The sequence below is a fragment of the Rhodnius prolixus genome, unplaced genomic scaffold (genome assembly GCF_049639745.1).
Source record: "Rhodnius prolixus isolate KJV_2025 unplaced genomic scaffold, Rpr scaffold_9, whole genome shotgun sequence".
Lineage (NCBI taxonomy): Eukaryota > Metazoa > Arthropoda > Insecta > Hemiptera > Reduviidae > Rhodnius > Rhodnius prolixus.
In genome coordinates, this window is record NW_027411604.1 from 15,801,518 (window position 1) to 15,827,068 (window position 25,551).

The 25,551-nt window shown below is 34.8% G+C and overlaps 2 protein-coding genes across 7 annotated transcripts in view; one reads left to right on the forward strand and one right to left on the reverse strand.

Moving 5' to 3' along the window:
- Positions 1 to 11,842, reverse strand: part of Mmp1 (Matrix metalloproteinase 1) — a 69,991-nt gene extending 58,149 nt beyond the window's left edge. For all 3 annotated transcript variants that reach the window (XM_074128375.1, XM_074128373.1, XM_074128374.1), the window contains exon 1: positions 10,492 to 11,842. In XM_074128375.1, coding sequence (XP_073984476.1) covers positions 10,492 to 10,602 — 111 coding nt within the window. In that variant the 5' untranslated portion in view covers positions 10,603 to 11,842. The remainder of the gene's footprint in view (positions 1 to 10,491) is intronic.
- Positions 1 to 25,551, forward strand: part of LOC141454290 (uncharacterized) — a 215,025-nt gene that overhangs the window by 93,416 nt on the left and 96,058 nt on the right. For all 4 annotated transcript variants that reach the window (XR_012458607.1, XR_012458608.1, XR_012458609.1 and 1 more), the window contains one exon: positions 1,750 to 1,863. Coding sequence is in view for 1 of the 4 variants with exons in the window: in XM_074128389.1 (XP_073984490.1) it covers positions 1,750 to 1,863 (114 nt within the window). In the remaining 3 variants the exon portion in view is untranslated. The remainder of the gene's footprint in view (positions 1 to 1,749; positions 1,864 to 25,551) is intronic.

Sequence of the window (25,551 nt, forward strand, 5' to 3'; positions counted from 1 at the left end):
AAGTTTTGAATACACCTTTCTATATAATCTCGTCTTTTAATTACACGTTTTTCCCACCGAATCGGACGTTTTTTAATTACGTCATCAAAGAATGAATCTGGTCGTGACAGTAGCCAATTGAGCAAGAACGTTTCTACACCATCGCCGTCGTCAAAGTGTTGACCTCCCAGGGGTGTAATGATGCACCCACATCTCATCACAGATGACAATGTGCCTCAAGAAAGCATCCCCACTCTGTTCGATATCGTGTCAAAAGTCTTTCACAGACGGCAAGACGGTTTGCTTTCTACTCTTTGTCAAGAGGCCGAGAAACCCACCTTGCCGACACTTTTCGGTAACCCAAATCATCTGAAATGATTGATTGGTTTAGGTACTCCCACACGATATTCCGACGTGTGCAGCAATTTCCCATATTGTAAGGCCGCGGCGGTCTCCTTTAATCATCTCACGTATCGCAAGAATATTCGCGTCTCACTGGTGTTTGTCCGAGGTCGGCGTGCAAGGATATCATTTTACACTTACTCTCGGCCATCGGAAAATTTCTTTGAGCCAGTCCGTAGACTTTGGTCCTTGAAAACGTGTTTTCAGCGAACTGTGCAGTTAGTCGACGCAAAATTTCGGCAGGTTTTACTCCCTGACCGGGACAAAAATTTAATAATAATGCGTTGCTCAACAGACATGAGTACCTCTCTTATTCAGACATGGCGCTACTAACAGCGAACTGGACTGAGTAACTCAGCTCCTCTTTACATCCCCACACTACACATATTATGACGTCACGTTACTCACTTCACCTAAGGAACGTCAATGAGAAAAGTCCGGTTAATGTTTGATTCACCCAAATCCACTGCCACCTAAATAGATCTATTGATATAGAGAATATTTTTTTGTTTTTTTGTTTCAAAGAGCATTAGGGGTCACTGCAGTTTACAAAGTACTACAGTGGCTTTGTGTGATGAGTTATTGGGGTTCCCTAAGTTGACTTTAACTCCTTCCTCACAGAATATGCCACATGCATACTACTTCTCCTAAGCTAGTAAATGTGTTACATGTCTTGCTGAAAGCTTTGCATGTTTGAGCATGTCTTGCAAACCAAATTACATCAATAAAATTGCCAAGTACAACTCCCGAATGATATTTTACCACTTTCTAAAAGAAAACTGTCCGGCCATTAGTGTTAAAAAAAAAAAAATCTATATAGGAATCAGTTTAATTAATGGACGACGCAGAGTAATTTATTTGTAAAGACAGCAAACAAATAGCGTGATACGATACTTGAGATCTGGCCTAGATTGGATAGGAAATAGTTTTTCACTCCTCCAGCTTCTTTCAATGAATTAACTAACATCAATTAGGGTGGAAGAGACAAAAAAAAACAGAAGATTTTGCTGAGAAACTGGTATACAGAGAGTATAAAGATATGGTACAGCGAGAGATTGTGTTCAAGAGAGAACGTTTCATTATGGCGACAAGAAGAGAGGTAGATTACTGCTGCTAGATAAATCCTAGCTTTCTTTAGAGTCGGTGTCTCCATCCTAATAGACTAACCGGCGCCCGAGGAACTGTATAGGTCATTTCCACTGGTCTGGATTTGGCCAAAACAAAGCTTTACGTTCACCTTCTCTAGTTTTGTTCAATGTAATAATTATTTATAATTTGGTTATTCATTTTTTTAAATAATAGAAAACTTCTTGTTTACCATGGAGTCTATAAAATCTTTTGTTGATTTTATTTTATTTTGGTTTTCAGTAAGTGATGCTTCCGTTCACGTATTAGCAGGAAGTAATTGGCTAAAAAATCGGACTAGCCGGAAGGAAGGGCGACCTTTCTTTAATCACCGAAATTGTAACTTCGCTAAAACAGGTAACAACTATTTTTCTGGTACTTTTAAGTGCTTAATTAAAGTAAAATTTGTTAATTGCTTTAGATATTAAATAAGCTTTTGGGTAAAATCAGCCAGCCAGTAAGTGCCAATTGACTGAATGTGTTTTTTCAGCATTTTTTGAAAAATTGTGTCATAAATGGCTCCTAATTTTGTTTTTTGATCGTTTATTTAGTTACAATCAACGCAGTTTATTGCGTTATAAGCAACAATAATAACAATAAACAACATAACATATAACTCTCAGAGTGGAGAAGTTACCCAGAGGTAACACTCCAACAACATTTTACTTTCTATTGACTCTCGTCATCAGAGAGGAGATCGCGAGGCCATACTGTCTTTAAAGACGTCTAAAAGTGTTGTCTGGAAATGTTCTGAAAGATAGATGTTGTACAAGTGGGATTGTGATGTGATTGAATGTTAAGATGGAATTTTCTGTATCGTGTTTTCAGCAACTTGTGCGACGGTTGGTGATGTAGAAAGGAGCGAAGAATTTTAGACTTTAAGGACTTGGTTTCTTTGTTTTTAAACTTAATTTAATTTTTTTCGGCGCATCGACATTTCATTAGCGTCTTTTTAACTTGATATGCGTACGTACTCAAGTTGTTGTCCAACTTTTTATTTTTAACATTTCCGAAAATCCACAGCAGCCACAAGATGCTTATTGTGCCCTCTCTTAACGATCTAGTAGAAGAAACCTCTCCTACTAAGGAGGTTGAGGACTTTCCCTACTAGTTCTTTTTGCGCTACCATCTCCTTTGGCCTCAAAGATCCTAAGGTTTAATAGCGCAACCACTCGATTGCAACGCAGTCGAACAGCAGGTGAGAGGCCGTTTCCTCTTCTTCCTGACCTGATCTGCACAATGGTTCCGAGCTAATAAGATCAGCTGTCTAAATGAAGATATATTCTCGAATTTGCTCACTAACAGCTAAATCTGTTGGTATTTATAGTTTCAAAACGTGAAAGCTTTACGAACATTATTAAATAAAGTAATGCCTATTTCTCCAGTTAGGCTTTACGTTCAACTAGATATCATGGACAGCGACGTTTAGCACAATCAGTTAATTCTTTTATTAACCAATAAATAAAAATCCAAGGCCTAGACCGGGGGAATCGAACCCACTAACCAACAATACAATGTATTGTTATGATGTCATCTTATCTTTGCGGGTCTCATCTATAACCGCTCGACTATTGTGGTGCCTAGATTACATACTTTTGAATTTTTGCTTTCATAAATTCTAATAGTTTATTTATGTTAAGTTAGTAAAAAATTATCATAACTTTACTGACAGCCAGTAGAACTCGGTAATCATTTTTACGTATTTCAATTGAAGTTTATCTCTGATTATCAGTAGCGAAGCTTGTTTATTTAATTTGGGTAGACTGGACTTGACTAATGACTAACTATTTACCGAGACAACTTCTAAGAGACACCACGAAAAGCTAGCGGATCCTTGTAAAATTTATCTATTTCCGGGCAGAAATACAATTTGAAAACTGTTACCACAAACTGCGGAGACCAACAAAAGTTGCTATTTCTGCAAAGTTTTAGCTGAACTTAAAGCGACATCCTGCTCATTCGACCCGGAACTCCCACACTGCCTCTCTCTCCTATAATAAAAAAAAAAAAGAATTCTTTATTGATGAAAATGTAATTAGGTACGCAGAATTCTCCATATTTATTTTTTCTTCTGATGTAAAATACAAATACATTGCGCAGATACATTATTACAAATAATTATACAGTTTTGAAATTGATTTATTCCTTCCTAAGCGGATACTTTTTCTTTTTATATATAAGAGCGCTGTATTAGATTCTTCTCTTGTCTGGTTAAATTATGATATTCGTGATGTATTTGTTTAAGTTTTTTTTTTTTTTTTTTTCAATCAACTTTACATCATTTATTACGAGATATTTTGTAATTCTCGCTCTGCCAAGAACAACCTGTTTTTCGTACAAGTGTTATTCGTAAGCAGCTATCCATCAATATACGTTTTGCTTAACATACCGAGGGTCGTTTGAAAAGTCCGTGCAAAGTCAGAGAGATAGCACTACTGGCGCGTATCGAGGTTATGTTTAGTTAGTAGCATCTCTTGGAAGAACACACACCAAGTTTCAGCCAGATCGGTCTATTTCTTTGTGTTTGGCATTCGTTTGAATCGAGGAAGTCGAGTGATTTTCAAAAAATGGACGAAAAAGAATTTCGTGTGTTGATTAAACACTACTTTATGAAAGTCAAAACGCCTCAGGAGACTTAAAGAGAAGCTTGATAAACATAATGGTGACTCTGCACCTTCGATTAGAACAGTTTATAAGTGGTTTCAAAATTTTCGGAGTGGCCATATGGGCACAAGTGACGCTGAACGTTCTGGACGCCCTGTTGAGGTTACTACTCCAGAAATCATTAATAAAATCCATGATATGGTGATGGATGACAGAAGAGTGAAGGTGCGTGAGATTGCTAGTGCTGTGGGCATCTCGAATGAACGGGTACATAATATTTTTCATCAACATTTGGACATGACAAAGCTATCCGCAAGATGGGTGCCGCGATTGCTCACGCTTGACCAAAAACGAAATCGTGTGAAGTGTTGCAAGGACGGTTTGCAGCCGTTCCAGAAGAATCCGCAGGACTTTAAGCGTCGTTTCGTCACTGTGGATGAAACATGGATACATCACTACACTCCTGAGACCAAAGAACAATCTAAACAATGGGTTACCAAGGTTATTCAAACGAGGAGATGATTGCAGAAACGAATGGCTATTTTTCAGACTTGGACAAATCCTATTATTCGGAAGGGATCAACAAACTAGAGCAGCGTTGGACGAAGTGTATAAGCCTAAAAGGAGACTATGTTGAAAAATAAAAAAGGTTTACCCCAAAAAATTAAGTAGTTTTTATTTTTGCACGGACTTTTCAAACGACCCTCGTATATTGTGCCATTCTCAAAGAGGGTGGTTGAAGACAAAGCGATTTGTATGGATTTTGAGGAAGATGAACAAACAGGAAATGGTGCAGTGTTAACGTTGACAGATTTAAAATAGAAAATAAAAATTGTGGCGAATTTTATAGAGACAAACAAAAAGAAGTGCCTATTTGCTAAGATTTTAGATCAAAATTTGATATTAATAATTTTGAATTATGTTTATTCGCCCTCTCACTTGACAATAAGTATCTATAAATTCCATAATTTTGGTCGGGTATTTTCTACATCTAATACCTACATTAAGAAAAATGATGCATCAATTCATATGATACAGTTAAATACTGTTAACGGTACTAATCATAAAAATGCTTCAAATCGCGTTTTATTTCGCCAATAATTTTTTTGGTTTCGAGGAGCAGACCCATTTAGATTTGAAAAAGGAACCAATTTATATACATTTTTTGGGATCAAATTATACAAAATAGTGACTTTAATAAATAAATAAATAAATAACCAGGCTGATCAGAGTCTATTTGAAGCAAAGCAGATGTTGCTGAAGAGGGCGCAACCTCAAAATGCGGAATTTCAAATAAAAGAAATAAATTAAAGATAGTATTTTAATAAGTAGGCGCCACGGTAGCCGAGCGGTTAGAGGCGAGACCTGTAAAGCTAATATGAATTGTGGTACTGGGTTCGATTCCCCGGACTTAGACCTTTTATTTAATGGTTAATAAAAGAAATTTACAGTAAAGTTTGTTTGCTAGTCGCCACCGTCCACGGCACTTAATTTGGTAGTTGAACGTAAAGCCCCGCCTGAAAAAATAGGCAATTACTTAACTTTTAGTTACTTTTTTTTACTTAGTATTTTAATAGTTCGCTGAATGAAGGTACGATCCCTAAAAAAGTTGGTTGAAACGATATTTGGGTGAAAAGTTCAGCTAATGACAAAAAGGAGGAGTTGGCCAAAAAAAGAAAAATGTTGACTGCAACAAAGCGGAACAGGAAGCAGGAGATGAAGGTCCTGGCTAAGACAATGTGGGGATGGTATAAGGTGGGAAAGCTAGTGTAGGATGAGAGGAAGACAGTCCTAGAAAGGAATCGGGTCCAGAAAAACGACAAAATGAACAAAAATCCGGACACTCTGTACATGTGTTCAGGCCGGCTTCAAACAATCCATACCTTCCAAAATGTTGCCTCCTTTCCTTATATTTAGTTGCTTCGAGGAAGTTATCCAAGTTATAACTCATAAAAACGCCCACCACAAAACAGTTTGACCTAATTTCACAAAAAAGTTGATCAACAACTTATGTGCGATGAAATTCTTTGCTCCCCACTCCGGTCTCAGATCTTGCTCAATCTTTCTTATCAGTTAACAGATTCTTCAATGTTTAATTTGAATTTAGGTAGGGCTGCCTAATTTAGCAAAATATTTTTTGTTTTTTTGGTTATTTGTCCTTTTATAGCTCAGGATTGAGTGTGTTGTATCATTTCGGGTTTCCATCATCAGATTTGCTGTCCAAAAAAGGAATGGTGTTTCCTCTAATCTCTGAAGAAGTGATTTTTAGACATCCAGTCTCTCTGGATAAAATCACTCAACTTGTGAAGCATGTACTGTGCCTTCAAAGGTGCCTCCTGTGGCTCGCAAGCCAGGTTAGCCTGGAGGTTATCAACTGCCCTCTGTATCTGAGGAGGCACCTTTGAAGGCAATGCCAAATAATTATTAAATCTAGATGTAAAATTAATTTTTAGCCATTTTGTGTATGCTTGAGAACATCTAAAGCTCTTAACATTTGATTATTGCTTAAAAAAATCACTCGGAAAACGACTTATTTCCCGATATTAAGAAAAATACTTGCTTTACTGCCTTGGCAATATTTTTAGTAGAAAGGGGATGAAAAAATACATAAAAATGACCTATCGCGTGCTCTTCTTTCTCTTTGATAACAAGTTAAAAAATTGAAATATGATTAATAAATACCAGATTTTGAAATGGCCTAGCACCTTTAATTTTGAAAATATCGAATTGCGGTTTCCGGTTTCTTTCATTACTTTTTATACTCTTTAAAACAGTGTATATGAAAATGGGGGTCAACTACGAACCCTCACTTTTGGTCGCGCATCAGCCGCGTATGCGGGCAGAAATCTAAAATCAAGTCATTCTGAAACTAGAGGTGACGGGTAACAAATTTTTCCTCTACCATTTTTCGCTCAGATCAACCGTTTAATCATGAAACGCATTTGAGCCGCCTTAAAATGAACACCCTGTATAATTTTCCGATAAAATGAACCTCGTTTCGAAGAAAATAAATTATCAGTGGATGAACCTTTATCAATAATTATTTCCAATGTCACCATTAACTTTAGGCAAGTTTACCTACATTGCATAAAATAGATTTAATAATTGTTCAAAAAAGTATGTATGAATCGAAAAATAAAAAAAAATCGTACAACTATCGATATATCTCAATAAAAAACTTACGAGAACCTCGGTTATTAAGTATATAATATAAATCATGGCCCAAGTCTGGAACGGTAAGAGCACAAGCAGCTAAATGATGAGCCAGCGATGAGTCATGTCAGGGGTAATCGGCCATTTCCCTGATCCTCATTGCTATAGTATAGTATTCTTTTAGCAATCATTAATGAACTCTAGACTATGTTATTCATTGACTTTTATCTGCCTATTTCGTGAAAGTTTGCTGTATTTAACTATAGTTTTATTGGTGCCAATAACTAGCTATAGTTGTATTCTAATAATAAAAATGGAGATTTTTATTTTTTGAAAAAGCAGTAATTTTAATTACACTTGAAAAGCTAACCACTTTAAACGCGGTGAGTGATAATGGATTCACACTAATATGTGTGTGACAGCGCATACAAAGAGGAATAAACAATGGCATTATTCTTCAATCAGGAATAAAAACTTTTTGGAATAATAATTCTTCCCTAATATGATTAAATAATTTTTAGTCATACAGCTGAATAAATAATAATGCACCCACTGAATCTATGGTTAAGTCATTTAAACAGGTGTCATGTACTTTACGAATATTTGTGTAGGCGATATGACCTAGTGAGTGAACAGTACCTCAGTTTGTCTATGAGTCAGTTCATTGATTCCTTTACTCAGTGTACTATTAGCATGACTAAACCTGTCTCTAGGAAATCTTGTCCACTGACTCATAATCTAACACCGGGATCGTAAATCTTTTAAATGATTTATTTAATATTAAATATTCTGTCGCATTTAGTTTCCTCATTTACGTATTTATTAATCATCTATTTGAGTATATTGCTTGTTCGATAGTGAATGGTAAATAAAAAATCATTTTTATTAATTACTGACATTTTTTTGGGCAAAGAATCAGGAAAAAAAAATGGCGCGTGAACACTCACACGAAGGAAGGAGTTAACTTACGTCATTAGGCGGAAATCATTCCGGGTTCAAGTTCAGCAGCTTGGCTTTACATTTTCTTTTAAGCCTGTTACAGCTTTATAGCCTGATGGCCCGTATTGTCCCTATCGAGAGAACATTGTCAACAGGACGGCATTGCTTTGAAAAAAAAGGCCCCGTACGCCAATGGCCTCAGATGTTGACGCGTTTTAAATTAATTAATAAATTAATTATATATATACACATATATAATATAACAGAAACGACCTTCAATTGAATACTCAACGTTATTTCTACCTAATATATTTTCATCATTCCCTACTGAAATGTGAAGTGGCATTTCAAACTCACTTTCATCTATAAATAGCTAGCAAGACCTTAGGAAATAGGGTTTGAGATGGTGGAACCCAAAGTGGCTTAGATTCGGTAGGTACAATAGAAAAGTGGTTGAATAGGCTGTGGCCTTGAATGAGCTGAAGGAAACATATTTGCATGAGCATGAATTGCCCATAAACATGATCTAAAATAGGCAAATTGGGCGTTAGAACCCATCTTTTAGGCTAAGATCTTAATAAATTGGAAGAAAAACGTTATTAGAAAAAAAAAAAAATCACTTTTTTACAAATTAAAGAACAAAAACAAAGAAAGAATAACAACACTATTAGGGTACGGATTAGCTGAGTGGTTAGCGAATACTGGTTTCCAACGCAAAGATCACAGGTTCGAATCCAGGTGCCAAGTCTTCTAGATTTTTTTTCTCTTCCTAGGAGCTTCTTTTACAGTATCACTGTCCGGTGATGGACAGTGTTGTTTGTAACGAGAGAACAGTGCACTGTGAAAAAAAAAGCTCCGGGCGCCAATGATCTCAGTTGTTGATGCGCCTTAAAATTTAATTAAAAATAATAATAAAAACAACCCTAATGATAGACTGTATAAATCAGGTAGAAAAATGTGCCCAGATAACTTTTATACATGATATCATTATCTCTTATCGTTCTTATCAGTCCAAAATAATAGCAATTACTTTTCAATTTCATTTAATAAATTTTTTGATCAAATTATTTTTCTGTTAAATTATTGAGTAATTTCGAGTTATTTTGGGGGGAGAGAATTATATTTCTAGTGGTTTTTATGATTAGGAAAATGTGTATTATTGTTGCTGGTTTGTGTGTCAGTTAGTGTTTGGATGCATACAATAATTTATAACGTAAATCACTCGTAACTTAAAAAGAAAAGAAAAAATGGTAATCGCACGAAGATCTAAATTTGGATTTCGTTTAAGGGCTATCAGAGGACTACAATAAGATTTAGTCCAAATTTTTCGGTTAATCGTAGCTCTAGGTAGTTTTGCATTAAATGGATTTTTTCAATTTGAATTTTTGACGAATAAGAAGCAAAACCATTTTCTTATCATAATCAACAACAAAAATTGATAAGACAGTCCAACTACGTACACTCTGTGCGTAACTTTAACTAATATTTGGAACTTTTATTTGAAACTATTTCGTAAGAGTGAGAAAGAAATATACTTTTAGGGCTGTCCTATAGAAGAATGATGTTTTTAAAGGGCACTTTAATCAAATTTTGGAACCTATCGCTTAAAAAATTAATATTAACAAGGAATCAATTGAGTTCCGGAAATAACTACTTAGCGTAAACCGGAAAGAAAAACAAATTTCCAGTTCCCCACCCCCCCTATTTTCCGCAGTTTTCTCGAAATTATGCCGAATTTTTTGTTTATTAACGCTCTTAGTTTTTCCCTTGATCTTTTACTACCAACTATCCAATTCGTAGTGAAATTTTGAAAGTTTTGGTGGACTTCAGAATGTGTGTGCGTGTTTTTTTTTTTATGGCCTTCCTCTAACGTATCATTACTGTGCATTTTACTGGTTTCACCATCTTTATAATTGTTTTGTGGGCGATTTGATAAGTTGTCAGCAAAAACATTAATCACCTTACTTCGATGTGAATTCGACTAGTTCTATAAATGTTTTACACTAGATTTTATTTTTACCTTATTTGCAAACAGTTTCTCTACAGTAAAAAAGCAAACTCTACAAAAAAAATTGTAGAATGAAATATAGCTTTAATAAATCAGATTCAAATATCTAAAGAATGTCGCTTATCACGATTTTTTATTACTATTATTTAGCGCAATTTGCGTGTTCAATTATTTTTTTAAAAAACATTTTTCATTTTAAACCGTAATTTTGGAAGCTTACTCAGTTAAGACTATTTCATTTCCTTGGGTAGTCTTAATAATAAAAGAAAAACTTGACTCACCACAGCGTTGACACTTTCATCTTGCACAGTGATAACGAACGAGGCTGCCAAAACGGCTATCCTCATCAGGTTGTAAAACGAACTAGGCCGTGATTCTAATCGTATACACATTTTAATTTTGTATTTATAAAAATTTTTAATTAATCTAAATAATATCTAACAATGTTTTATATCTAATAATAAAATAACGGAACACTAAAAGCTTTAAAGCTGTGTAAAAATTAAAAAAAAATGATAATTTTTACGCGGTTGGTAACATTGTGAAACTACAAATTAAAAAATAGAAATCAATGGTAAATAAAAAAGAAAAACCCCGAAATATTGACAAAATCAAATTGACGTATGAACTGGACCAAGCCTTAATACCAACTGGATGTCAGCCTGTGGTGGGAGAGGTTATATAACCCGGCGTCAAGCACTGCAACCTTCCCCTCTCCGTCCCGGGTATCAACCTCCGTACAAAGGGGTCTTTTCCAGCTCGCCCCTGGAATGTCTACTAATTTTTCCCTTTCTATTTCTAATTTTTATTTTTTATTTTTTAGAATGCTTTCTTTGAAAGAAACCCATCTACGACATAAAATGAGCATTACGCGTAGTTATTTTCTTTTTTAAAATGAATTAATGCAGCCCTATTTTGTTCTTTTTAGTTGTTTTGTTCGAATAATGTTATTGTACCTAAAACAAAAAAATGGTTTAATAATTAGTCATATTCAATTCTTCGAATTAAAACAAAGTACTGGGTCAAAAAAATTATATATTTTTTATTTCTTCTTTATTGACATGACGTAAATGTCCTACTTTGATTAATATTGAATGAATAATTGAAATGCTTTTATTTTATTTATTTTGCACAAATTTGAGTAAGACATAAAAAGACCTCATTGTTCAATGAATTATAACTTTTCTTTAATTTGCGTCAACTTCTAAGATCATTTAAAAGTTTTAAGGCGCTCGGAAGCCTTCTCCGAGCAATACCAACCTTCGAGCAGTGTTCTCTTCCTGCAACGACAAAACTATCCTTCGCAGGACAGTTTACCTTGTAAAGGTTTTTTTTTCCTAGCTAAGATTAACATTTCTAGTATTTAACTGGAAAGTTCCGGCTTCCCAGTCCACTCAGATGAAGACTTTCAAGAGTAAGAACATGACTGAATAGAAGGAGTAACACTGTTCATCAACTGCAATGTGGGGGGTGTTGCTTCTGTTCTCCACTGAAGACCTAATGGAGTCCAAAAAGTTCTTAGACAATTCTAGGAGAGAATCTAAAAGTCATCCCTACAGCGCTTACCAAAGTTACCTTTATTCTGTTCTTTTAAAAAACCAACATTTTTACGCTTATTCAGTTTGCGAGACGCTGAACCTTAATTTCCTTGCTATTTCAAGCAGAAAACATGGCATCATCCTCCTAAAAAAAAAAATCCTTCCCACATAAATCATATCTTATCAGTCTATCATTTCTCATGCTAAACTAATCTCGCGCTAGTTTTTTTTTAGTAAAAAATAGAAATCCTGTAATTATTCGAGATTACACAGTATTGTAGAGAATTGTCTCGAATCAATTTTAAAAGCATTTCTCTAATTCACAAAACACAAATAATATTTGTCTTATTTCTAAGTCTCACCAAGCCCCCCTGAACTCATCAAGCAATCTTGCAGGTTGTACCATTTCTTGATGGGTGCCTTTACTTGCTGATGTGCACTCAGAATAGAGTGACGTTATTATTTCACTTCATAATATCGCTCAATCGCCCTTTCTAGATTTCTGAACTCATCAACATTTTAGAGTACAAACTCCAGTGCATGCCTTTACAGAAATTTGTACTTTATGGAATCTGGAAGGTAATTTATAGTTTATAATTTTTTTTTTTTACTTTATTTTCACAACTGCAGTACATTTCTGCAACGAGTGGAGCTAATACAACATGATACATCGAATAAATACATGAACAGCATGAGGGGAGAATTCACCCATTGGTGGAACTCCCAAAGAAGTACAGTTCAACTATTGTACACTGGCACTTACTTCATTTAGAAGATTTTTTTTTTTTAACGCCAAGCCGTTGGTGCTCAGTCCATTCGGCTTCTGGCAGCCCAATATATGGCTTTATTGTCATGAATATTTAGATTTGTGCTGTCGTTCGCGACGACATCTATCAAGGCGTGGCAGACCGGTAAGTGCTGACTATCCATTTCCTCCTCTTGCAGGCACAGGGGACACATAGGGCTGTCCACCACCTCAATCCTATGCAAATGTTTTTGGAGGTAGTCATGCCCTGTAGTCATACGAAAGCATGCCACAGCCTCCTTTCTTGCAGCTGTTACCGAAACAGGATTCTCAAGCAGCGTCCGCCACCGCTTTCCTTCTCCTTGATGCTGTTGGGTCCTTTTTATTTCTTCATTATAAGAAGACTTAACTACTTTTTTTTAACAGCGGAGAAGGCGAGCGGTGTGTCGGGTTGCTGCATTTCGGCTCCTCTGCGGGCTAGCTCATCTGCTTAGCTCGTTACTTCATTTAGAAGATCGCGTGGCCACCTGCGCTTCAGCCGCCTGGGAAGATTCCCTGGCAATGCAGTAAGTTGGGATACTAGTGGATTAGGAAGTGAGGTGATTGAAGTATGGAATTTAATGTAACGGAATCTTGCAGCTCCGGAAACATAAGGAACAAGGAAATCTCGGTACAAGGTAGAATCTCATACAAAGTAAGGAGCATTAGGGATTCGACGGAGTGTTTTTGCCTGGAAGGAATGGATTTTGTAGATATTGGAAGCTTTGGCTGAGCACCAAAGTTCCATTCCATAAGTCCAGACAGGTTTGAGTATCATAAATTATAATTTTATTGATAAATGATTTATAAATAATAATTTTATTGAAAAACTTTCAACAGTTCTGCGTTTTTTTTTTTTTTGAAATTATGTTAAATTTTAAAAAACCTCAAATTCATGGGCGCGATATTTTTTAGTTTCGAACATGACTAAACTATATACAGAGAAATCTGGAGCGGATAATTTCATTACGTCATCGTTCTAAAAATTTCCAAAATTTTTCGAAGTTATTCTCTTTTATCTGATAAGATAATTGTGAACGATTGGTGGGTGGAACTTTTTTTATTTCTGAGTAATATTCCCGTGCTAATGGCTGTACTCAGTACCGTATTTAGATCAGGGATTATCATTATTATTTTTTAATTTAAGGTTAAAACCATTTTTATATTTGTAATATAGTTCCTCATAAACCCACTCTAAAGCTATAAAAAATAATTACCTCTAATTATTAAATTGAAAATTGCCTCACCTAATGTAACAAATATGCTTAATTACTGCCTTACAATTAATTCAGTTAAGTCATTTAGTTGATTTAGTTAGTTGATTCCAATAGTTTGTTTTTTTAAATGTAAAGTTCCAAACTTTTGTTCGATAATTGTGATTCAGAATCAAGCAGTAAGTTTATTTCTAACTTTATTCAAAGAATATTTAACGTTCTCTACAATAATTATCATACTGAACGGTTAATGAAAGGCAATACTAACCTCGAATAAAGATACAAGATGTACGAACCTATATATAGTGGTTCTTGATTCCGTGTCTTGGCCTTGAATTTTATTTAATGCGATAATGTGAGAAATTAAAGTATGTTAACTATCCTCATAACTATAATGTCGTTGGAGATTGATAGAAATAAAGTTTTGCCTCAAAAAGAAAAAAAAATAGGCATTACTTTACTTACTTTAATTTTAAGTTGTAGGTTGCCCAATTGCTTCCAGAAAACCGACTTAGATTAATTAATTATTAAATTCACATTTTAGGATAGAATTCCTTTAAAAAATATTTTTCGCCCAGCGTTTCCTTTTTAAATTGAGAATATATTTGAATTTTACTTTCGGCGATAAGCTTTCATTTTCAAATTAATGGAACCGCCTGAGTTTAAGATGTCCATCATGATTGTTGTTGCGCAACAGTTTTAATGATGCGAAATTACTGATAATGATGCTGCTTCTAGATAATGATTAGATAATTACATAGTAAGTGAGCTTAAGAATATAATATTTACTTTTTTTCAATTTACATTCTTACTCATCATTAAAAAAAAATGTATTCTTTTCATTCAAATAAATGGTCAGGATTTTTCTATTTTCAACAAAACTGATGTATTAATTGAATATGGATTAGGCTTATTGTTGAGAGCCTTGTATGAGATATATAAGGCATGTATCACTCAAATATTGAGGTGCCTTATAAAATAAAAAGGACTTATATCCTGAAATATAGGTCGCCAACAAGTTGAAAGTTTACTTAGAGTCGCATGGCATTCACAAGTAGAAGTCCTGTTTTTTGAACCCAACCTGCCCTTAGAGATTGTCCTACGCAGATAACTGTAACGAGAGATCACTATCGGAAGGCTGTCAGTGCCCTAAGAAAGCTCCGAGCGCTAGTGATCTTAGTTTTGACTTCTTTTAATATTAACCAAGAAAAAAGAAAGTGTCGCTGATTGGGCAGCCTATAAATGGGCATAACTGTACTTCATTGAAATGAAGGTACCCCAAATATTAAATTTAAATCGCTTTTACAGTGGTAAGTCTTTTTTATCCGGAAAATTTATTTATATAATTTCTAAGAAAGTGAAACTTCATATTTTTTTCCTGTTCGTCTCTTCTCTTGTTTTCCTCTGATTCGATTATGGGTGCCTGAATGAGTCTTTTCTAGGGTTCTTTGAGGCAAACTAAAGCGTTTGAGAACTGTTTTTTTTTTTTCCACAACTTATCTTTGGAATCCCCAGAGAGATACGCCCATATCCAGTCATACGAAATGACTCAATCCTGATTTCTGTTATCATCTTGGGGAGACCTTTCTATTCCATGCTATTAAATCCCCAAAAGACCTTCCTGCATCTTTCAATCATCTTTTCAGTTTAAATCCCCGCTTTCGTCTCTTCTGATCTTTATATCCTGTCCCACATGCCAGCTGCCTTCTCTTTGGGGGACTCTTTACAACCTATTTAAATTTGCCACTCCTCTTTACGTACGTTTTTTTTGGAATTCCCCTTCATCATCACCTCTTCCAACCCATTACATATTATACGCATTTCATTTATTTATTTATTACATTTTTGTTTACGTAATTAATAAAAAACAGTATTTAATGACTTAATTTTTTTAGCCAGTTTAAGCTTTTCTTTTTAGCGCTAGTTTTCTATATTTGGAGGGGCGACTAGGTCCCCAGAATACAGTTATATTTTCTTTTAAATATTACTCAACTTGTCAGAATCAAACTATATTTTTAGCTTTCTCCATTTCTTTAGACATCTTTGTCAAATATTTTATTGAAATCAAAATAATATTTTCCATTTCCAGAACGAATACTGGACATGTGTTGCAATAACTTTTTACAAACTAAAATATTCTTTTTTATATTTTTTACAAAATGTTTGCATTAAATCAGTTGTAAAACTATTAAACTTAACTATTTTATGGGCTTTTTTATTTTGTTGTCCATGTAAATATTTACATTTCCAATTGTTAAAGAAAAGTTATTTCTGACTAGAGTGAATAAGCGAACATTTGGCACAAAGCATGGTGGAATTATATGTTTTTTTTAAAGGAAAAATAAATCATTAATTGAAACATTGGTTTTATATTGTTGAATTATTCAGGCTAAATCTTCTTTTAAAAACTGGTTTCTGATTTATCTGTGGTTTCTTTGATTTTAATTGGGTTTTTCTAAGGATTTGCTAATAATTTACCGGTGATATTTCCTGTCTGATAAATCATATTGGTTTAAACTAATGTATCAGGTGCTAATTTTGATATGAGGAACGTTGAAATGGGAATTCATATATAACTTGTCAAGTGTCGTTTTTATCAATAATAACTCAAATTAAATGAGAAAACTAGAAAGAGTTTTATCTTTAAAATTACTCTTTTCTAAGAACATTTTTGGCGATCGCCTAATTGATAATCACCAATAAAGAAAATAAGATGAAAACAATAACTCGTTTCAATCTGTCACGATATTCTTTTATTGCGATTCTTAAGGTTATCTTTCAACTGGGAATTATTATTAATTGTTCCCTTCAAGGTTACTGAAATAGAAGGACTGTTAAAGGAAGCAGTCCTTCCAGAAATCTCTCTTAAAATTAAATTTTCTGTTAGAATCTAATCGAAAGAGACAGTAATTTCAACTAAGGAACTTATTTTCAATAAATCTACGCAGCGCATGCTTTTTAAATTGATTTGATTGTTAAAACGGCCAAATTTAGGCATTATTAATGAAGCTGTTTTAAACAATATTAATAATTAATGAGGGAAGAAACTACCCAGTGGTAGGGACTTTGTGCTAAGAGATTTGATAGCTTTAGTCTCGTTCGAGCAAATCACGAGACCATTGGCGCCTAAGACGTCTTGCGAGGATCGCCAGCTAATGTTTGGGAAGAGAGGCGACAGACTAGAAGGTTCGGATGTAAGGCTTCTCTTCTTTATAGAGGGTGGAGGCAACGTCGGTCAGGAGGACGTAATGAATGGTTCGGTTGGATACATAGAATGGAGTGTTGACAACTGGGCGAAGGGTTTTTGATTTCAAGATTCTTGGAGATTCTTAGGAGATTGGACCGCTTGGCAGAATTCTATAGTCCGATGGGGGTTCATATTGATTTAAGTAAGCTATTGTAAAAGAGACGTTTCTTCTCTAGCGATAGTCGTGATCCGTTGTCTAATCGTCTCTTGATCTGTCTGTATCGTGGGTCCATTTCTTGGCACTTAAGTAGAGTGTAAACGGTTCCATCTAAATCTATATTCGTTGAAATAAACTGTGTTGTAGAAGAGACATTTGTTCTCTAGCGATAATCATGGATCTGTTGTCTAATAGTCTTTTGAGCTGTATCTTGTGCTCATTTTTTTGTCGCTTAAGTGGAATTTAAGGATTTCCATGTTAGTCCTTTCATCGATGAACAGCCCAAGGTGGCAGACGATATCAAAGCTATGGAGCTAGGAGTTAAATACTTTTGAAATTTTTGTTATCAATTATTCACTTTACTTTTAGAAGTCATTTTGCACTGTTCACTACATCAAACTTATATCCAGATCTTTCGATTCGAAATTCATAAAGTAGGCCTACTTTCAGCGTCACTGAGCGCTTAAGAGTGGTTCCGTCTTCATCTTGTCATGATTTGTTCAGTATTAAGACTCTGAATCATAATATGTTATTTTTATTTTATTACAATGCAGCTATTTTAATTTCCTCAATAGTCACGAAGTCTTCCCCAGTTTTGTATGCACATGGCCTAATCAGATGCATCTAACCCAACAATTCGCTACGTAGCTTGAAAATATGATTTCTTCTAAATACCTAGCTGCCAAAGTCGCTAACTGGCTGGCTTCTCTCAGATTGTGGTGCTTCTTACTAGAGGTGTCGAAAAGAACAAAAGAAGAATAAGGCTTATGAATGGAAGATGATTTTTGTGAATGGAGCACGTCGAGTTTGGCATTGTGCCCACAGAGACTTGGGGTTCATTGGCGTCTTAATGTAAGTGACTGCTCGCTGGCTCGCGAACAATGAGCTAATAAACTAATGCATTGAAGTTTCACTTTTATTTGACTCCAGTTCGTTTTCTCACCATTATTCGGGTATTTCAACTGAAATAATTCATTATTTAATTCTTAACAATGAAAAATTTGAAACGACTTTCAGCAGTTACATCCTACCTTCAGATTTTCCCTTCCTTGGAGCTTCTTACTGCTCTATGTCGGGCTATACACTGTTTTGTGAGTGAACACTGTCCGGTAGCCAGTAAGTACACGAAAAAAGGCTCCTTGCGTCAATCACTCTAAGTTGACGCCTTAAATTTTGTACAATTTTTTAAAAAAGGTTTTTAAGTATTTCTTTGATGTTTTCTGCTACTTTTAAAGAAATCTTGAATCTGTCAGTATATTATTGAATTAATTTTTTATTTTCTCTTCCCTTTGATTACGGGTAGTACGAATAATCGTTCAGATTTTCGATTCTGATCGAAGAATGTATTGGAATTGAAGTTGCCTGAGTATTATAAAAGATTCGTGTTAGCTTAAACTTAAAAACTAAGAAATTGGAGCTTAAGTTTTGATATTCAAATCGTAGAGTAATTCTTATGGGGCAGATAAAGAGTATTTGGTCAAAATTAGTCAGCAGTAGTTCCGTTTTTCGATTTTTTTTCGTTTTCGTAAAATTGCAATTTTTTTTTAATTTCTAATACCTGAAGATTGCAAGTAACAATGTTGTAGGAACTTGGCATCTCTTTAGCGGCTACAAACTAACATTAAACAATACTAAATATAGACACCGCGCTATGTGCACATACAGCCTTAAGAAGTAATGGATGTTATTGAAAATATAGATGGGCTCTCTAGGCACGTTAGGAGTAAAGAGTAAATCACTCTTCTCTCGAGCAAATGCCCTTAATCGAATTTGGGAGGATATTTGAATCCTTAGAAAAGAGGAATACAGATAGTCTGATCTATTGCCTAAACAAAGTGCAGGTAAATTGCTGTCCTTTGTGATCGGATAAGGTTTTAAACGATTCGAATTGTGCTCGTCGGCATGGCTTACACACTAAGAACAAATACTTTTGTATAGTACTTCGTTATTCATGATAATAATTGTATTCTATGTAACATATATCTTTAACATGCCCACTGTTGCCTATAATATATTCACCATTGTAATGTGTAATAATTTCTCGTTTAGTATTCGGTTTGTGTAGCTAGCCGTTATTGAAAGGTGTGAAGTCAACTTTAGACGATGAAACCAATGACCTCTGGTCAGATTTATTTCTAAAAAGTTACCAGCTTCTGAGAGTCTTCTACTCAATAGAAGAGAATCTACAGTTTACCTTCCTATTACTAGAAAGAGAACGTCTCAGAATTATCATTTTACTGAGGGCTTAAAACTGGTACATAATGTAGAGCAATGGCGCAACAACAACCACTGATTCATCAACAACAAATTTCCAACAATAAAAACAAATTCCATTACAATAACAACTAAATAATTCAATATATATAAAAAATAACAATAACAACAAACACTGCAACCGTCAAACTGCGAGTACTTCCTCGGTTTGTGCTTGTTTTTTACGTCGTTATTTTGGAAGAATTTTATTGCTTGATTGTGAACAACAATGAAATTTATGTCGTTGATTTTTTTTTATCCATCGCAGCATGCTTGTTTATTGTATTCCTGATCGATTTCGAACTTCTCCATCTGCTTGTAGACAGCAAGTTTAGTCAGTAAGACGGAAACATAAGTGACGTCGAATTTTCTTTACACCAATCAACTAAAATTTATTTTACAGTTTGTAATTGTAAATGTAATTGTGTTATTCGTCTTTTCAGTTACAATCTTAGGCTCTGGCGGAAGTTAACTTTCGTTCTTTCGGAGTATAGAGCACGGATATGCTCTATTCAGCATCACTTATCTTCTTATTGGTGTCCTCTTCTGTCTGAAAGTGAAAACAATAGACAAAATGCCTGTCATTCTTCTTTCATCTTGGACGTGTCCGGATATTTGTCCAATCTTTCTCCTTCCTTTTAAATTATCTTCTCCAGGTTTGCCTCCTAGGTTATCCTTGGTCATCTTCCAGAGATGCACTTCTACTTTTATCCATTCGACTAATGTGCTCATTCCACCTAAGATGTGTTTTTTCAAAGTTTTCTGTGAGAAAGTGTGCCATTGAGGTGGTTAATGAGTGGTATTCTTTACATGGGAAATTTGTAGTCTATTTTTAATTATTAGAAAAATCGTATTTCTCTAAATAGGTGTGATTTTCATTCCTCACTTTTAGAGCAAAAGTTTCTTTCAATAGAATGGAGTAAATGAAGAGGGTTTCGAAGCAACGGTTTGCACTGTCACTACGAACCGTTCAGATTTATTGTAGCCAAGTTCAGAGCACAGCATCCCAGAAAGAAGCTAAAAAACGCGCTTTAAGAGATGCCTCCGTAATTAGCTGTACGCTAATTACGCACAATTTGAGGAACATTGGCTCTTTCCAAGCCTTCGAAAGATCTAAGCATTTGAGCTTTGTAAGTTTCCGTCCACGAAGAATGGTTTGAAGTAATAAATAAGCATTTCTTTGCTTTTAATTCTTAAGATACGAGGTGTGGCTATTAAATAACGAGACTGATGATGCTACGGAAGAACTATGCATGCGCCAAATCCTAACGACCAACAGCTGTGCAGCGTACAGCCTTCTCTTTCGATTGCAGCGTCTCACGTGTTTGTAGAGAAATCTGTCTGACCGGAACCGTCGTTTGTGTAAGAGGGATTTTAGTTTCGTTTTTCTGAAAACATGATACTACAGCAATGAATTGTCGTGAAATTTCACATGAAACTTGGTGAAACCGCTCTGAAACTTATCATTTATTAAAAGAAATTAATGGCGATGAATATTAATTACGTGCGCGAGTTTTTGAGTGGTTCAAGCGTTTCCAAGATGGCCGAGAAGACGTCGGAGATGATAACCGCCCGGGTCGCCCTTCCACGTCCAAAACGGATGAAAATATCGATTATAATTAATCAACACTACTACCGTGAGGTGCTTTGCTCAACTCCGTGAAAGAGTAAGGAAGAAACGACCCAATTTAGTGGAAGAACAAGTCAAGGAGGGTTCTCCATCAAGACAAAGCGCCGCCTGACACTGCATTGTCTGTCCAGACGTTTCCAGCCAAGTACAACATCCCAGTTTTAGGCCATCCGCCTTATTCGACTGACCTGGCCCCATGTGACTTTAGATCAGTTGCCCAAAGTCAATTCTGCATTAAGAGGAACACAATTTCAGTCCATTGAAGCTGTGAAAGAAAAAGCGGCACGCGTCATGCAGGAGCTCACAGAAAAAGACTTACAGCACTGTTTCGAACGATGGTAAATCCACATGGAGCGTTGTAAGGGATAGGGTAGGGGTGTATATTGAAGGTGATAATAACTAAATATGTATACATTTAAAATAGAATGTTTTATAGCAATAGTCTCGTTATTTAATAGCCACACCTCGTATGGCTAATTCCTTTAATAAAAAGCAATAGTCCCGAATATTCTTAAACTCATTCTGTAAAAGCTTAGCTTTAAAAACAGTACATCTTTAGTTACTAGAGAATGGCCGTCACTCTTAGCTCGTAATTAGTCGGTTTCATCTGCATTCTACTAATTAAGATCTGTTGAATTCCACTTATAATTGCGCAATACTTTTCATCAGACCATAACGAAATAGATGGAAAGAGCGACTGTGGCCATTAATGTTTGTTTTGTTTTGTTTTTCTAAAACATATTCACTGTCAAGGTTATGTATATTATCCGAATTAAATTAGGTATGATGGTGTCCATCGATATGAGCGCCATATTTACAAAAAAAAAAGAACTGAATAATGATTTTTAGAATCCCTATTCAATATTCGGTCAAACGTTTTGATTAATTCGATAACTAATTATTGATTATTTATAACTAATATCTGATTTTGGACAACATTCGTCCGAACTGGGTCTGGAAGGAAAGATAATTTTAATACTTAACAACTTTAAAGCATCGCTATACTAGACTGGCTGAAATTTATTGGCTGAAAAAGCCTTCGATTCGGCGTTATAATCAAAATAAAATTGATTCAAATTCTCGCTATTATTATTATATCTGCAATTATTAATATTATAATCTGCAGTTTACGTGATATGGCTATTAAATAACGAGACTATTGCTGTAAAACATTTTATTTTAAATTTATACATATTTAGTTATTATCACCTTCAATATATACCCCTTCTCTATCCCTACAACGCTCCATGCGAATTTACCATTGTTCGAAACAGTGCTGGAAGTCTTTTTCTGTGAGCTCCTGCATGACGCGTGCCGCTTTTTTTTTCACAGCTTCATCGGACTGAAATCGTGTTCCTTTTAATGCAGATTTAACTTTTTGCGGAACAGATAAAAGTCACATGGGGCCAGATCAGGCGAATAAGGCGGATGGCCTAAAACTGGGATGTTGAACTTGGCTAGAAACGTCCTGAAAGACAATGCAGTGTGAGCCGGCGCGTTGTCTTGATGGAGAACCTATGACTTGTTCTGTCACAAATCGGGTCGTTTTTTCCTTACTCTTTCACGGAGTTGAGCAAGCACCTCACGGTAGTAATGTTGCTTAATTATAATAGATATTTTCATCTTTTTTCATCCGAACCACTCAAAAACTCGCGCACGTGATGAACATTCATCGCCATAAACTTCTTTTAATAAAGGATAAGTTTCAGTAGCGGTTTTACCCAGTTTCATGTGAAATTTCACGACAATTTGGCGCATGCATAGTTTTTCTGTAGCATCATCAGTCTCGTTATTTAGTAGCCACACCTCGTATTGCTAGCTTGATGCAATCCACTCAGTGTCAAATCAAATTTCTAAACCAAAAACAAAACAAAAAATCCTTTCTTTATTAAAAATACAAAATTTCTGTCTAGCTATTTCTTTGAAATATTTACTAGTTTAAATTCTAGAAAAATTATTAATCTTGAGTCACATCAAGTTCTTCCTTAGCTTGATTAGTGTCTCAAAGTTGTGCTTACTCATTTTACCATGCGTACTATAATAATTGTGATTGATATCTTTAGCTTTATCGTTATTAGTTACACCAAGAGCTAGGCTCTTTCCGCGCATATTCCGTTCTTAGAACATCGTAATATGACTCGTTTTCAATGTAGTGTTTATTTACGTATGCGAGATGGCTTGTTTTTAAAAAATATTTTATTTTTCTGACGTAATACTTCTCACATTTTCATCTTCAATTTCGAATGACTATAATGTCTAAAAGCGTGCTTTACATTTCAGCCTATTCATCTTCCTCTATCGCTTGCAGTTTCTTATTTTCTTGACAATGGGTGTCTTTATTTAAAGATGGATAGTGGTCATGTTTTTTGGTAAAAATGTTTTTAAAACTGAATTAAACTATTTGAAGGAGATTTATAAGAAGCTGTCTAAGAAAAATTCTAGAGGTTAATGCACCATCAAGTACTGACTTCATTAACGCCTGATCTCTCTTAACAATACGCTATCTGTCTTCGAAACTGGTCTCTCTCATTACGGGCGACACAAAATAAAAAAAAGAGTTTTGCTAATTTTTTTAAAATCAGTAGCAAGCTGTATCAATTAAAGAATACCACTGTTTGGTCACAATTAGCTAATAATGTGCTTCATTCCAGCCAATGAGTATTATATTCCATTTTAACCTTATATGTTATTTGGGAGGTTTCTAATCATTTTCTTGTGTACCTTTTAACATAAGTAAACAGATAATTCAAATCTTGTAAATTACGTTAAAGGCACGTTGTTGTGTAGATAATATTTAGTTTGTCAAGATGGAGAGATATTATTGTATTTTGTTCTAATTTTTTATAGAACTAAGTTTTGAAGCATTAAGTGCTTGCTTTCTACAAAAAAAAGTTAAGAATTATTAAAGCAAAGTTTTGGTCATAAATGAAACGTAGAACCTCTCCTTAAATGTTGTCTATTATTTCAGGCAGTCTTCACGCCCAACTATGGCCAAATTTCTTTACACATTAAATTAAATCCAAGACCTAGACCAGTGATGGCGAACATATGACCCGCGGGTCAGAACTGACCCGCGCAAGCTTTTTCACTGACCCACAATTGCTAGGCAACCATTTGTTTGTTTAAGCGGGTTGATTTAGATTTTCTAACTGTGTGGATAATTTATATTCAATCACGCATTGACACAAAAGCAATTTAAATGCTATCTATAACCTTTAGTTTCGATCATTACAGTTCTAAAACGCAAATGAAGACAAATGCTTTTGTAGTATTTGAAATAAAGCAAAAGTGTTTACAAAATATCAAATAAAATGTATAATTTTACTCATATTTTGTTTGTTAAAAAAAATCGACAACCCAAAGCAAATAACCATATTTAGATTTTTCTTCAGATAAAACACACTTTTCTAAGGTTTTGTCCAGTTATGTTTGTAAAAAGAGACTTCCATAGCACTTGTTTCGTCCCGTTTTACCCGTTAAGCCAACTGAATTTTAAAGATGTTTAGTTTTGAAAATATTCAGTTTAAAATTTTTAAACTTAACTCTTGTGCAAATGGGCATTAGTGACCCAAAAGCTAGTACAAAATAAAAAAAAGGAACAAAATTTGACCCACGTCTCACAAAGGTTCGCCATCCCTGGACCTAGACCATCGAATTGAATCCCAAAATCACAATTCATCTTAGATTTTACCGGTCGCAAATCTAAACGCACGTCTAGCGTGATACCCCTTCATCCTCCTTACGTATGTACAATTAAACCAGGTACATCCTAACATTATAATATAATACACACTGCAGAGTCTAAAGATGTCTGTTAAACTGCAGTAGCATGCAAGGGAATTTCTTTGTTTTAAACAATGCAACTTTTTTGTAGTTAAAAATGACCGGTTCATTTCCTTTGGTGCACTCTATTAACATTGACCCCTAAAATGCATTTTGGTTGTAAATTATAATACATTACACTGGGAGCAGCGAAAATTTAGAGAAAAGTAAAGTAGTTGCCTATTTTTTTCAGGCAGGCTTTACGTCCAACTACCACTCAGGTGTCGGTGGACGGAGGCGACTAGCAAACATACTTTACTGTAAATTTCATTTATTAACCATTAAATAAAATCCAAGGCCTAAGACCGGGAATCGAACCCAGTATCACAATACATATTAGCAGGTCTAAAATTCTAGACAAAAATTTAGTATTGTATTTCTACATATTAGTAAAAATACATGTTGAAGTTAAATACATTGTTTATATGGTCGTTTCACTTTTTTAAAGTTTCTAGCATCAACAATCTACCAATAAACAGTGTGTAGAACAATTTGACTTGTTATTTTTGAATACGTATTTTAAAAAAAGTAAACAGCCAAAAACGAATGCTACAAATTTTTGAGATGCATGCTGTGAATCATAAAAAAAAATAAAGGTGTCTATTTATTATTTTGGACCAATTCTTGTTGACTCTATTCAGGGTCATTGATTAGAAAGGAAGAGCTAGTTGTTTTCTTATTTCTTATTTTTTGTTT